The sequence below is a fragment of the Pezoporus wallicus genome, unplaced genomic scaffold (assembly GCF_028554395.1).
Source record: "Pezoporus wallicus isolate ANWC-B61680 ecotype Strahan unplaced genomic scaffold, APGP_CSIRO_Pwel_v1 contig_7901, whole genome shotgun sequence".
Taxonomy (NCBI): Eukaryota; Metazoa; Chordata; class Aves; order Psittaciformes; family Psittacidae; genus Pezoporus; species Pezoporus wallicus.
Genome location: NW_026641041.1, coordinates 633703 through 648509, shown reverse-complemented (window position 1 = coordinate 648509; position 14807 = coordinate 633703). Strand labels below are relative to the sequence as shown.

The following is a 14807-nucleotide window of genomic DNA, read 5'->3' as shown; positions in this document are numbered from 1 at the left end:
GCTATGCATCAACAAATAGGTAGTTTAGGTAAATCATGCCATGGTTGGTCAGGCTAGAGCAGTCAGGAAGATAAGTATTTGTCTTACATGGCTCAAAATCCCTGCACATCATTATCTTGATCATAATTGGATCTAAGGTTGGAACTTAGGGAGTGACTGTGCTGTGAAGCAGCTGGTTCTATCCTGTAGCGCTGTGTACACAATGTCAGGACTAATGGAGCTGGGAGAACCTCCCAGTATTTCTGAGCTTGGGTAAACTTAGGTGCTCTGTATAAAATAATCAGCTTATGATAGACTGGTTATACTGTTTTAGGTGAAATAATCGAGCATGAGGTGGTGAATCTTCATATTCTCAGTTGCAAGGTCTGTATCTTTGAGACAAATATACCTGTTCCTGATTTCAGCTTCCACTTACTGATTGTTTTCCTACAAGGTGTAACTGTGAATGGGCAATTAATTGGAGCTCCTGCACCACCCAATGGCCGCACGAAGCATCGGACTTACTTCAGCACCATCACTATCCTCAACAATAAGCCACTTATCTTACCTAGAGATCACACCCAAAAAAATCATCCTGGATGATGGGGAAAGGCTTCTTCTGTCCTGTGGTCGGAGGGCTGTTGTGCAAAGCAGCAGCCTCGAGGTGTCCATCTCTGCCAATTCCAACGTCACTGTGACGATACGAGACACCATCAGCTTTGTCATCCTCATCCACCGTTACAAGCAGCCAGCCCCATATCAGAGGAATCACTTGGGGTTCTACATCTCCAACAGTAAAGGCCTCTCTTCTGTTTCCCATGGGCTACTGGGTAGGTAACAAGTTCCTGGGTTCAGAGCTGTAAACCAGACAAAAATGATCCTTCCAAACAGTTTTAAAGGACAGAGACAGGAATGAACAGTGCAGGTGGGGATTAAGTTCCCAGTTGAGACTTTTGTGTCCACTCTCAAACATCTTCTCTATTGTTATTATCCCAAACTCTTCTCCCATCTTTTGCTGTATGAGCTATGTCCTACTATCCTAGCTCTGTGGCTGTACCCATTTTTCACATTTCCAGTCTTTTTGTGGTTGCTTAATACAGGTGTCATTAGAATACACATGCTTGATGGTCCCCATACAGAGATAGAAACCAAATATTCCACGAGAACCCTGAATAAGGCCCCAGTAAGAGATTCTTTAACAGCATCCCTAATTCAGAACAGCCTGATTAAGAAAATTGGTACTTTTTGTGGCCCCTTTCTTTCAAGCATGAAGGGAAAGAAAAGCCATGTCCACGTTTTGACAGCAACTAGGACTTAGGTAGGCTCAGAGAATGACTAGATGGTTGATTTCTTTCTGCCAACAAAAAGCAGTGTTGTTTATGGCCATGTACAGGTGCAGAACCCTAAGACTGAAGATATAGTCCATTCATGTACCCCCAGATTAAGCCAATGATCCTTCAGGAGTGGGGTTTTGGATTCAGGCCACTTGCATGCACAAACCTCTAAATCCACACTTATGGTTGGCGTAAAAGAGCTTGTCCCCAGGAAAACTTGGGGCTTCAGGCCTAGATCTTCCTTCTTCTTGCTGATGGGCATTGTACGAGTTATTATTCTCTAGTAATCATGATCCACAGAGGGAACTTACTACTAGCAGCTCAAAAAGCGAATGTGTCTTGATGAGTGAAAAAGGAAATAGGGTTTTATTCTAATCTCTGTGTTTGTAAGATTTAGAAAAGAACTGCAGGACTTAGATTCATCTTTCTATTGCAGAGAAGCTCTTTAGAACCTCATACAGGAAGAACCCTCAAAACATGGCACAAAACAGCCAGTCACGGACTCCGTTTTATCTTGCCTTGCAGGTCAGTTCTTGAACCACGAACTTAAAACTTCTCCAGGAATCTCTAAACACAAGTCATCAGCAGGTTGGTCAGAATCAAACTGAAGCATTGAAGCCAAACCCTACCAACACCCTGAAAGTGAAGGGACAGCTCATTCCTGTGGTATGGAAGCAGAGGAGGATCTGCAATGGCCAGCAGGAAGTTGAGTGCTGGTCTGCCAAAAACAATGCAGACAAACTGATCGATGGGAGCTATCAAGACTATTTGGCTTCTCATCCTTTTGACACAGGGACTAGCTTTGGGACAACTAACAGCCTTTAAGACGGACCAGAGCCATGCATTGCAGCAGCGTGTGTGACAGTGGCTCCCTTCTGAAGCCTCTAGAGCTAGGCAACTTATGAAGGTTTCTTTACTTTTTGGTGCCAAAGAAACCAAGGCTTTTTGCCCTTGGAAATCAGCTGTCTCTCTTTCATGCTAGATGGATGTAGTTCATCAAATTCCTGAAGACAAGGAGGTTGGGGTGTTTGTGTGTAAGGGTTGAAGACATGGTAAAAGCATGAGTGCTCTCCCAATAGGAATGAGGGGAGAAGTGGTCGAGGACTCATGTCAAGCAATGCAGAGAGCTGCTGGCCTTAAAATTAACTCATGCAGGGATCTGTGCAATACACCCAGGGGCTGGTGAGTCACACAGAGAGAGGCAGAGATCATACAGCACAGTGCCTGTCTAGAGAGACATCCTTGGGTGTCCTCTGTTTATGCTTTGTAACTTGGAGCATCTGCTCCAACCATGATCCCTGGAGAAGGGAGAGACAGGAGAGGTGGCTGGATATTCATCTCCCATTAGCATCAAAGAGGTGACAAAAGGAGAGGTGGCTGGATATTCATCTGTAGTGCCCCATTAGCATCGAAGAGGTAACAAAGATGTCAAAACCTTACAAATCAACAGGCCACAAGACAGCATTGCTTTCTTGGTTATTAGGATGAGGTCTGGATTTACCACTAAGCATGATGTTTCTGAAACCCCTGCAGACCCTTAAAACAGTGGTGAAAACCTTCATGTGGGTTACTGCTGTCTCAGTGCACAGGCTGCATACTTAAAAAGCAGCAACAGGAGTGGTGCAGGCTCCCATTCCATGAAGCATCTCATTTATGTAACATTGCAGGTTTAGTGATAGCTTGAACCTTGACTCCCTCAGGGAAACAAATTCCACTGTGAGCTTCCAATAGGGCTGCCACCTCCATAAGCATCCCTTCTGCTTAGCAGAAATTTAAGTTCTCTAAAAGATGATGAACCAGCCCTCAGGACAGCTTTTGACCCTACAAACAGCATCTTGAACTTAGACATTTCTAGCTGCTTTTCTAATCAGGGAGAAGGTCTTTATTTACTCCAAGTTGTAAAATAATTTCATCCCAATTTCCCCTGGCTCCTTCTCCTTCCTTATGCTGAAGGAATCTGTGCACAGCAGGCAGGAGGTTACGGAAGGGTCCGCCAGCCACCCCCTCTGCAGGTGGTGCAAGCCTCCAACCCCAAACTGCAAGGCTGTGGTCTATTTCAAAGTGAGGCACCACTGAATAATGCTATAGATCAGCCACAAGCAAATTTCTTTAATAGAGAACTTAGCCAAAGAGGACTTACAAAGACGGTTAGATGGCAAGGCCAAATTGAGTTCATATATACTCTGCCTTTCCAGAGCTGAAAGAGCGTGGGTGTGGAAGCATCCCCAGGAACTAAATGATATCCATGTGTTAAGAGGAAACAGAGTTGCCAGAGAGCTACAGAAATGGGTTCAATTTTTACTAATTTTTTCATATTTAATATTTTATAGTTAATCATATTGTTACTGGGGTTGGGGTGGTGATTTTCCAGTTGCTTTGTCTTCTGGTTTGTACTGCTAGCCCTGTGGCAGCAGAGCAGGCAGCAAGCATGGTTGCTTATTCACACCGTGTACTGCAGCAAAAAAGGAACTAGCTAAAAGCAACAAGCTAGATTTAATTGCTGGAAAATGCTTATTCAGGGCAAGGCTTGAGCTTAGGGAACAGAACATAAAAAAAACCTACTGCTTTAGGCCAGCTATGTTAGCTCTCCTACAAGAGAGAAATGAAGGCATGCAATAACCCAAGAGGTTAATGCTCTGCAGCATGCACATGGGCCAAAAATGAGATGGGAAAGAGCATCTGTGAAGTTGACTTCTCCAGCCAAGAAAAGAGTGGAAAGAGAGATAATCATTTCCAAGCAACCTCCCATATCACTAGAACAGGGTGCAGACAACAGTGATGATGAACTTACAGACAGCCCCATCGTCTTCATACTGTCCTCACTGAAGAAATTTCTTTGAAATCTTTACTTTCCTCCCACATTTAACTGTTCAAGTGTGTTGCTAAGGGGATTGATTAGCTTAAGGTCTCCTCTTGTCTCATCTGTATATAGATATGTATATATACATATACGCATGTTGCTAATGCTTCAGGTGCATCATTACTTCTCTTCCTCCTATGCCAGCCAAGGAAACATACTTCTTCCAGGGCCTGAAGAGAACAATAATCAAGTCCAACTTCCCAGCTGTATGAAGCACCTGGAGCAATATACCCAAGTTCTCATTTTAGGCTCCAGTTATTTCACAATAAATATTTTACAGTGAACACTGCAGTGAAGCTTTCATTTGGAGAAGATAAAATGAGCTTTGAAGGTAAGGTTATGTATGTTTTATGCTGCTGGACATGCTCATGTTACTGTATGGCTGAAAGACCCACTCACAAGTTAACAACAGGTTGTGAACTGAAGTAATTTCAGTCGAAAATTAAAGGTCAGTGATGCTCCTCAGCCTCTCCACACGTGGTAGGCAGCAACAAGCGTGTTAGGTTAATGGACCCTAAAGTTCTAGTCACACATTAAACAGAGAATTTAACCACACAGAAAAGAGTGATTGAGCCTTTAAACGCAGTAGATTAGGATACGAGAAGCCAGAGTTTGTGCTCCTGCTGCCCCAAGAGCAGTAAAGCCAAAGGCACAGGTCCTGGACTGCAAATTTCAGCTTTCCCAACTATAAAGTGAGCATCACAACACTGCCCTCTCTCTCTGAACACGTCAGGATCAGTCCTCATAACCCTTTGTGGTAGCTAGGGACCTCTAAGGAAGCACACTGCAATGACTACACATACAGGCACATGCTGCTTCTCCTCTCCAACTGTGTCACAGAGCACATAGTTTCCCAGTTGATATGGTTAAAGACTGCAAACCATTGCATTGCAAGCTGCTCAGATGGCTGAGGAATGAGGGCTGAGCAATCACTCGGAGTGCAATGGAAACGACTGCACACCACCGTTTCAGACAAGGGAACGGGACTCCTGAATTTAGGGCTGCTGAAACAACACTGGCCACGCACTGCTCAAGAGGGACAACCTTCCCCCATATCATACTTACCCTGCTGTTGCCTGTTGGGAACCTTCCCAGCCAGCCTTAGGTAAGGGCCAAGATGAAGATCATGTCACATTCCATTTTAGGACAAGGACATTGCTGTGCCCGAATCTGCACTCTTCACATACTGCAGCACTGCTCTGTGCAGCACGATAGCAAGAACAAAACTAATTTCTAATAGGGAAACTGGTTTAATCTATTCTCAGCCAAGACCTTAAACAGGACGAGTTACTCCAGCCCTTATCAGCACAGAACTCTGTCAAACAAGCAAAAGTTGCATTGATTTCACTAAGCAATATAAGTAATGTATTCAGAGAGCTGCATGGCACATGCTGCAAAGCCATCTGATGTAGGATTCTGACCCTTAAGTAAGAAACAAAAAATTACTTCATTTCCAGCAATACAGTATAAGGCTGAGCAGCTGCGAGTGTAACCAAGCGTGTCTAGTTCACTGAGGACACACAAGACTTTGACTTGCATCGAATTCCTCTACTCAAACTTTAAAGTTTGGGAAGCAAGACAAAGAACTCACACAAACCCAAACAACTTCACATGCTCTCAGCTCAGCTTTTGAAAGTCTAAATACATCTAAGTCCAAAACCCCAAATCCTTTATTTTCTACTCCTTAATAAGGAATGTTTCCTTGGGAAAACACAAGGGAAGGAGGGAAAATAAAAGCTAATCCCCACCCAGTGCTTCTGGGAACCATCTATGGCTCAGCTGGGTCTATCACTTCAGTTGACCCTGGATCAGGCCCTGCCCTGAGGGCTATTCACTGTCTGGACTCTGCTGGGTCTTATCACCCAGCCTGCGAGCACATTGTGCAACTGCTCTGTGCTCCCTCTCCCTTCCCAGGAGAGCTGCAAAGCGGTTTGAACTTCTGTGTGTTTATAGATGAATACAGTATGTTAACAAAGAGCCAGGGCAAAGCACCGCACCTCACACTGACAGCAAGAGGTACCACACCTGGGATGACCCAGCCCTGACAGAGGCCATTACTTTACCCCCAGAAGATGAAGGCTGGTTAATAGCGCTTCACTTGACTCCTCAGATCTAGTTTTCAAATCAGGTCCTGCAGAGATTTGGTTTGTGTTGGAAGGGTCCTTAAAGCTCATCCAGTTCCAACCCCTGCCATGGCCAGGGACACCTTCCACTAGAGCAGCTTGCTCCAAGCCCCTGTGTCCAACCTGGCCTTGAACGCTGCCAGGGATGGGGCAGCCACAGCTTCTCTGGGCACCCTGGGCCAGCGCCTCAGCACCCTCCCAGGGAAGAGCTTCTGCCTAAGAGCTCATCTCAGTCTCCCCTCGGGCAGGTTAAAGCCATTCCCCTTGGCCTGTCCCTACAGGTCCTTGTCCCAAGCCCCTCTCCAGCTTTCCTGCAGCCCCTTTAAGCACTGGAGCTGCTCTCAGGTCTCCCCTTCAGGAGCCTTCTCTTCTCCAGGCTGAACCAGCCCAGCTCTCAGCCTGGCTCCATTCAAGCAGTGCTCCAGCCCTTGCAGCATCAGTTTTATTTTAAACTAGCTAAAAGGAAATTAGTCAACTTCTACTGCCCACTAAATGCCCACTTATAAGGCAGCAGCTGGGATCAGTCTCCAAGTCCGGCCAAGTCTGGAATCCAGCACACGCTGAAGCATCAGGTCTTTGCACTGAAGCGGCTCGTACAACCCCTGTACAGAAACAGAGCACTGTGGCCTCAGCTCTTCCCCAGTTTTACCAGGATAGTCCTGCTGCAGAAAGATAATCTGTCCTGAGAGGAGCCGGTGAGGAAAAATTCCAGCAGATCCCCTTCATCCTCACAGCGTTAGGGTTTTGCAAAACATGAAGCACATGAAGGCATTTCATTTATGAAGATTTTCAGTCAGATATTTACTGCATTCCCTTATAAAACAGTAAAAAAGCATCAGATCCACTGAAACAACCTTTCCAATTCAAGGCATTTAAATACATATTGCAAACCAATTATTCTGAGTATTGTGCATATAAAAGTGTCACAGTTCAGGTAGCACAGGACAGATCTTTTTCCTTGCCTATTAAAAAAAGCAGACAATCTCCTGATTTCAGACTCTAGCCCTGACAAAAAACTACACCCAGCTGGCCAGCCAGGGGAAGTACATGTCCATAGCCCTAACCCCAACGTGCCTGTATGGGTGTGTCTTAGGATCACACAGGTAAAGCAGATGCTGCTCAAGCCTGTACAGGATGCATAGATACCATCCCAAAGAGACAACTGCAGATAGGTATAGCTGAGGCAGGCAAAAGGATCTCTGCAGATCCATAAGGATCAGCTAGCATTCCCTTGGCCAGCTCGAGGATCACAGTGCTGTTTCCCTCCCTCCACCTTCCTTGTCTCAGTGTTGTCAGATGACCACTTGATAGCTGGGCTGCTTCATCTTCTGGTTTGTTCCCTGCAGTACTGAAACATCCTGGTCGCTTTCAGACTGATCAAAATCCATGTCTGGAGAGAGTAAAACCTGCAAGGGAGAACAGAGACATGGTGAAGGAGTGAAAGTTCTCAGCTCTTCTTGATACTGCTTGCTGAAGGGGCCAAGCATCCCTAGAGGGGGATGCTGCAAGATCTAATCCTCTCTGGCATATTGCTAAGTGCTGAAGGTCATCTTGACCATATCTCCAACAACAGATTTGGGTGCAGACACCAGGATGATCATAGAATAATTAGGGTTGGAAGGGACCTCAGACAGCTAAAGCTGTTTACCATGGGACAGGACTCAGACATGCATGTTCAGGCCAGGCTGCATCCTCAGTGGAGATGTACATAAAAACCAGGCCACGTACTTCATAATAAGCTGTACCAAATGCAGACCTTTTTCCAGGTCCCAGCTGCTGGCCGTCTCCAGAGCTCAGCCAGAAGAGCAAGCAGAGCTACAGGGTTAGCTGCAGCCATGGCCAGCAGGATCAGGAGTGGTGTCCTAGACTGGAGCATCTTATTTCTAGCTGGCACCATCTGAACTGTGGGAACCACAACAGAGCACTGACACCTTCCAGGTAAGAAAGGCCACAGCTTTCCTGCGTGATCAAAAGGCTGCCCATGGCCTCCAGGAGCACCTACACTTGCAATAGCTAACTTCAACAAGCTCATTTGAGCTGCCACCGGCCTGGAGCCTTCGCACAATGCAGAGCCACGGGTGGGACATCCTCCAGCCACATCATCTGGAAGAGGAAAGAGGCCGGATTTTACTTGGGGTATGGCTGCACTGACTGCAGAAGAGCTGAAGCCCAATTCCAGTCAGCAGGCTGGAGGGACAAGTTCACATAGGTAATATTCATGGCTGGACAGGCTGTTGGTTGCTCAACACCATCCTAGCCCTCTTACCTCAAACACCCAGATTTGAGCAAAAGAAGCCCTTACTGCCATTACCCCTGTCAGCAGCTGCCTCAAAGCACAGATAAAGTGCAGTCATCTACATCTTGTATCATGCCCAGCAGGGCTCAGAACCTCAGCTGAATCATGGGATTTATGGTAAACACTAGTCATCCACATCAGAAACCTGGCCAGGTCACCAGAGCTCCCAGCTCAGAGGGGCACAAGTCTAACAGCCCAGTCAAGGGTCTCCAGTTTTATTTCTCTAGCTAAGCAATGCCAGCAGCCCTTTCCCCACCACAGAACCCAAACAGCATCATTAGGTCACGGCAGATGCAGGTACAAGGGACAAGTACCACTTTGCTCCAAACCCATGCACCGTGAATCCTCCCTGTGCCTGACTCACAGCAGCCTTCCAGCTCAGAGACACAAGGCAAGGATGCTACATGGGCTTTCAACCCAGCACATCCACATGCAGGCTGTCCTAACAGCTCAACCAGTCCCAGAGCCCACTATGCGTTCCACAAAACCAGAAGCATAGGGGATTAGTTTTATCTGTGGCTATCTCCATGCCTAGTTGTGAATTCAGTGGCCTCCACTTGTTTGCACTCAGGCAGCACCACGAAGCCAGTTACCACAGGAACAAAATGACTAAACAGGAAAAACAAACTCCAATGAGTCAATGGCTTCAAAGGAGCAGAAGAGCCGCAGGGGAAGATTTCCTCACCACCCTCATGTGCACACTCCAGCCCCTCCATCTAACGTTGTTATCCTCACAGCAGCACTTAAGATGCTCAAAGGACAGCAACGGATCAGATTCTTGTCCTTCGCCATTGGTCTCAATGAATTCTTTGCTGGTTCAAGACACACACAGGAAAGTTTCCATCTTTCCCAAGTAAAGACTTCCTCTGTTTATCACATTAATATTGTGATGCTGTGGAACCTGAAAACACAGGCAGCTAGTCACACAGCATTATAAACTCACTGAACTGATGGCCTGCAACAGATGAGTTTTGGGGCCTGATGAACAGGTAATTTTGGTGGGTTTCAGCAGCAAACTCTAATCCTCTCACAGCCAAGTGTAGATGACTGAGCAAGCACTAAGCACTGCACATCCAGACCCCTTCAGGCTGCTACCTGCCCACCATACAGCTTGTAGGAAGCTGCTTGAGCCTACAGCCCTCCATGTAACTTTCCTACAATCCCCCAAGGCAGTTTCATCACACGACAGCATCTCATCACTATGACAGTCACAGGACATACCCTCAGACACTGTTTTCAAACCCAACTCCAGTTTGGGAGACTTCAGCAGAACTTGGACAAGGCAGTTTCCCTGCAGATGCATCCAGGTCGGGATCACAGCAGGGAATAGGCCATGGTTTCCCAGTCCCGGGACAAGGAGTTACTGTCTCACTCAGCAGTCCTCAAAATACTTCATGCATTCCTCCCCACACCAGGAGGCCAGCAGCTTGCAAAACAGCACGGGTCATGGTAGTGAAACAGGGCTGCCCATGCACTGCCAACCACTCCTGTTGGGAGAAGAGGCTGCCTACTTTTTTGGTGCTCCATCTAAGCAAACCTTACAGGTAACCAAGCCATCTCAGTGGCAGAGGAAGAGACTGACAGACAGGGAGCTGTTAAACAAAGCAGCTCCGGGGCCATTTCCCCACTGCGTTAAGTCCCACCAGCCCGGTGGTGATGTAAGAACCATCCCATCACCCTCCTGCATCAGAGCTTACATGAGATGCCATGAGTCAGTAAGATTGAAAAGTGGGATGCTTTCCTTCCAGAGGCACCTCTATGCACACCTTCATTCAGCTTCCCCATAAGTAGCAGGCATCCGAGTTCACCCCGAGTTGGAGATACTTAAAAACCAGCTCAGCTAAGCACTAAGCAAGTCAAACTCACTCTTGGAGTATTTTTCAATACTTAAAAACAAGCAACATAGCTATTGGCATTCATCAGCATCTTCAGTCTTGTGAATGCCAGAAGTCACAGCTCCTACAAAGGGGATGAGGATAGGTGCTGAACTCCATACTGACCAAAGGCAGGTCCTCACGTAGTGTATTAGCTTCCCTTCCAACCTTAAAACTAGCCTCTAGTTTCACCCCAATGGGTCTTACAAGTACCACTGTTATCAGACCAAGTTTTGCTTTAAGGCTTGTCTCCGATAATGTAATCCTTCAGGAAAGGAGCAGAAACTCATCCCCCTCCCTTGAGAAAACACCAAATCAAAGCAACAAAACAAGCTCAAAAAAGATCAAACACAACATTATGAAATTTGTTTTCCTGAGCAGAGGAAACAGAGACATCTCTGATAACATCTAAATTTTACTGGCACTTGCCAGGGCAAGGGAAGGAGACTCGGGTCAAGAGCAGGACACGCACAAAGGAGAAATAAGGGCCCCACAGATGAATGTGCTTCCCCAGCCTGAACAGCACTGGATTCAGGCTGACACCCTTGAGGGATCTTTCTCTATCCCACGAGAGGGAAGGAAAATAAACAGACTGTGAACATCTACCTGAAACAACAGAAAGCTTAAGACTGCCTTTGAAGGAAGGGTGAAAATCTTCCAGCCCTAAACAGGGAGGTTTTGTCCCTTTCAGGGTAAAGAAGTTCAGTATTTGCTCCAATATAAGCAAGAGCCCATCACCACATCTGTGGCTCACCAGAACAGCCTTAAAGGCCACAAGAGGCTGCCAGTTCTTTTGTCCACAGTGCAGCCAACGAGGCAGTAAGTCAAGGTTGCTGGTTGCTGTGTTTCTTTCATCTACCAAGCCAAGGACAAAGCTGAGTTTTCCCACTGTCCCTGTAGAGGACACTGAGTGTGGGGTTTTAACAGGTTAACTTCAGCCCCCTCTTCCTATTCTCCTTCCTCTTGCCAACACAAACTGCTAGCTCAAGTGAAACCAATGACAATCTCTACTGGCAAGATAGGCAGAGGGTTGAAATTCAAAAAGGCAGCATGATGGGGAGCTGCTGGTGCCTGCTGCTAGACAGCTCTGATGAACCCTGATAAACTGCAGGACATGGCCTCAGCCAACTGCTCTGTACAGACACCGTCTCAGCCCCTCCTTCCTCCTCCTCCAGTGGGCAGCAGGGAGAGGAGAAATTCCCCCACTTGAACAGGGCATTAGCCCAGAAAACCCTTGTTTTCTTCTTTCAAGACTAAAATTCAGTCAGTCCAACTGTAGGGCTCAGGCAGCCAACATCATCTTTAACTCATGGTCTAAGAAACTGACACGTGAAGCAGGAGCTATACCTCAAAGCCCAGTGCCAAGAAACAGAGCTGGAAGAGCAGGTCACCCACTTCTGTATTTCCTCATTAGCTTCCTTCTCTGCCCAAACTATTTGTTGGGCCAGAAGCACAGGAACATAACTGAGCAAGAAGGAGGCAGTCCTCATAGGCTGCTCCAGGTAGGAACTGGTCCCCTTAGTAGCTCCATTACCAGAGTAGATCCACTGCAGCGATGGATTGTAGGATTTCAAGGTGGACAGATGACCTGCACATTGAAGATCTCAGCAAAACATGGTCTGAGAAAAGGATTCAAGTGCTTGGAAGATGGAAGAAACCTTTGACAGCAGGAGTCAGACTGCGGGAGTTGTTTCTGCAGTTTGAAACAACCCATCTGGTTGAGCTGCCAGAATAGACTTTCCTAGCTTCTGGAGATTAACATATATCTTCCCTTCAGACTATGCAAAACTAGAGGCCACAAAACTCTTGCCCCCTCTTTGGTGCAGCAGCTTCTTTTCCACAGAGGACCAGTAGCTGCAACACCATCTATGAGACTAGATGCTGGAAAGGAGGTTGGTGTCTCAACTAGAGATGTCACCTCCTTCTTATCTGCTGTAATTTTAGCTGATCTTAAACCTTCAGAAACGCATCAGCACATCCAGCGAGTAAGATCTTTACCATGAGCTTTACATTTTGAGCACACCTCCAAGCTAGCTCTTCTAAGGAAGTACCACTCTCAGACATCAGTCACAACCAAGAAACCCAGACTGTGCCATAACCAGGGACAAGTTCACACCCAGAGTTAATCCATCTTCATGTCTTGGGTATGAGTTCTTGGCTTCAATGCATAACCATCGAGTCACGCTGATACTGCCCAGCTCAGGTCACTTTTATTGTTCCGGAGAGAGGAGGGAAAAGATTTCCCACCACACACACCACTTGGGAAGCTGCATGTTTCTAGTGACCTTGCCAAGCTACCACGGTTTATCTGGAGGCAAGGCCAGGAAGAGTGATTCACTTGTCTCAGCAGCTGCTCACATCTGGCTGCCCTCCCTGCCTCCTCTGACACTGCATCCTAAGGAGCAGCGCATGCTTCCCCACTGTGCCCTTGAGACACAGAATCCATGGTGCAGACTGCCGAGCACACCCTTAAACACTATCACCCCTCTGTGTGTGTTTTAATGTCACCAGTAACAGGCCATCTGGCCCAGCACAAAAGCTGAGTTACTCTATCAAAAAGCTACCAGAGAGCAAAAGGTACTTCTGTACATCCTAAATCCCTCAGCAGAAGCTGCTCCTGGAGCCAGCCTGTGATGCCAGAAGCTCTTATGCAGTGAGGCTTGGCAGCGAGCTGCAGGCTACCAGCAGTTGTACACAGAGCACTTGGAAACCAGGTCTGGGTGCCAGAGGAAGGAAGGGAATTCAAGCCAGGGACTCAGGTTGTGATCTCTGCCCAAAAGTCAATGAGAAGCACAAACACCACCTGCTCACGCTGTGCGTCATTGACACGAACATCTCCTGGGGCTGGAGAATTCCTTCCATCCGTAACTGAAGCTGAACTACACAAAATACAGCTTTCTACAGCTAAGGGGCCATCACTGGCTGATGAAGTACCAAGTGCTGACATTTAGAGGCTACACCTCAGCCTCTAAATAAATGGATTCTATCAATACCAGTAGGGAAACCAAGCTCTAAGCGAGGATTGATTACTATTAAAACAAGGAAAGTTGAGAGCAACAGTGCAGATATGCACCAGCTTCAGCTGCCAATCCAACAGCCCCACCCAGGTTAGTGCAAAAGCATCCCCCACAAGATACTGGCATCATTCAGGGCAATATGGGCAACATGGTCTAGTGTGAGGCATTCCTGCCCATGGCAGGGTGGCTGGAACTGGATGATCTTAAGGTCCTTTCTAACCCAAACCATTCTATGATTCTATTATATGATTCTAATATTTCAGCAATGCTTCACAGGCTGTGGTATTGCTCATAGGACAAGACCCTCCCAGGAAATAGCCCTCTATTGACCTGAGCTGCAAGCATGGGAAGTCAGTTAGCAGGGTCATCACCCACATTCATGAAGCATCACCCTAGGTGTAGGCAACATGGTGTTATGTTGTAGTATGGTCTGCATGCTTTACTACAAGCTTGCAGTTGGGTCTCAACACTTTGGTCTTACCCGAGATTCCTCAGTCCTCCTAGCATGAGGAGTTTCTATGGATCCATTAATGTCTACGGTGTCCTTCTGCTTGTATTTCTTCATGATCAAGCTGTCCACAACCCAGAACATAATGGCCTTGGGGAGAAACAAATTACATTAGTAGATTTAAGAGACCAAAATACAGTGTGATTCAATCACAGCTACTTCTTCTCCTTTTGGTTTCTCCAGATGTCCAGCCTTGATCAACCTAATTTAATATTTAACTTAACCCTGCATCAAAAGTGCCCATGGGGGTTGGATAAGTCAAATGCAGATGGTCCCTTCCCATATATTGATTCCACAGTTGTTGAAGACCCAGAGAAAAAGAGACTACATCAAGCCAAGTTTCCACCAGGAGATAAACCCTAAACTAAGCTCCATCCATGGGTCATCTGCTCTGCCTGCACCAGCCCCTGGTCAGTTCTTTGACAACCAGAGTTTGCTTTCAGGCAAGGAAATGCACCCCGACATGGCAGAGAGAGGGTGGCAGCACAGGCAGATAAACCCAACTTCGCCAATGCTGCATTCATCACACTGCTCATGGTACGAGTTGAAAGAGAGCTCAACTCGCTCCTTGCACATGGAGCATCTGAATCTTAGTGCCTTCTTCTCACTTCCCATCTTAACAGGAACTGAGCAGCAGGTCAAGCATTACTCAGAATGAGGGCAACCAGGAAAAAAGTGAGCTTTCAAGAGGTTTTGCTGAGCTAGTTTTAGGTAACCTGAACACTTTGCCTTGCTGTAACACAGTCTGAAGTCTAGCCAAATGGCTAGTGACAGGCTGCCAAAGGTCACCACTGACAAGCCATCCTATAGGAACAT

At 46.8% G+C, this 14807-nt stretch overlaps 1 protein-coding gene across 1 annotated transcript in view; it reads right to left on the bottom strand.

Annotated features, from left to right (window-relative positions):
* Positions 1 to 7067: 7067 nt before the first annotated feature.
* Positions 7068 to 14807, bottom strand: part of LOC130605997 (store-operated calcium entry regulator STIMATE-like) — a 35547-nt gene continuing 27807 nt past the window's right edge. Inside the window, exons 7-8 of the mRNA XM_057421905.1 lie at positions 13965 to 14081; positions 7068 to 7702 (exon numbers count right to left, since the gene is read on the bottom strand). Of these exons, the coding sequence (XP_057277888.1) occupies positions 7589 to 7702; positions 13965 to 14081 (231 nt within the window). The 3' untranslated portion in view covers positions 7068 to 7588. The remainder of the gene's footprint in view (positions 7703 to 13964; positions 14082 to 14807) is intronic.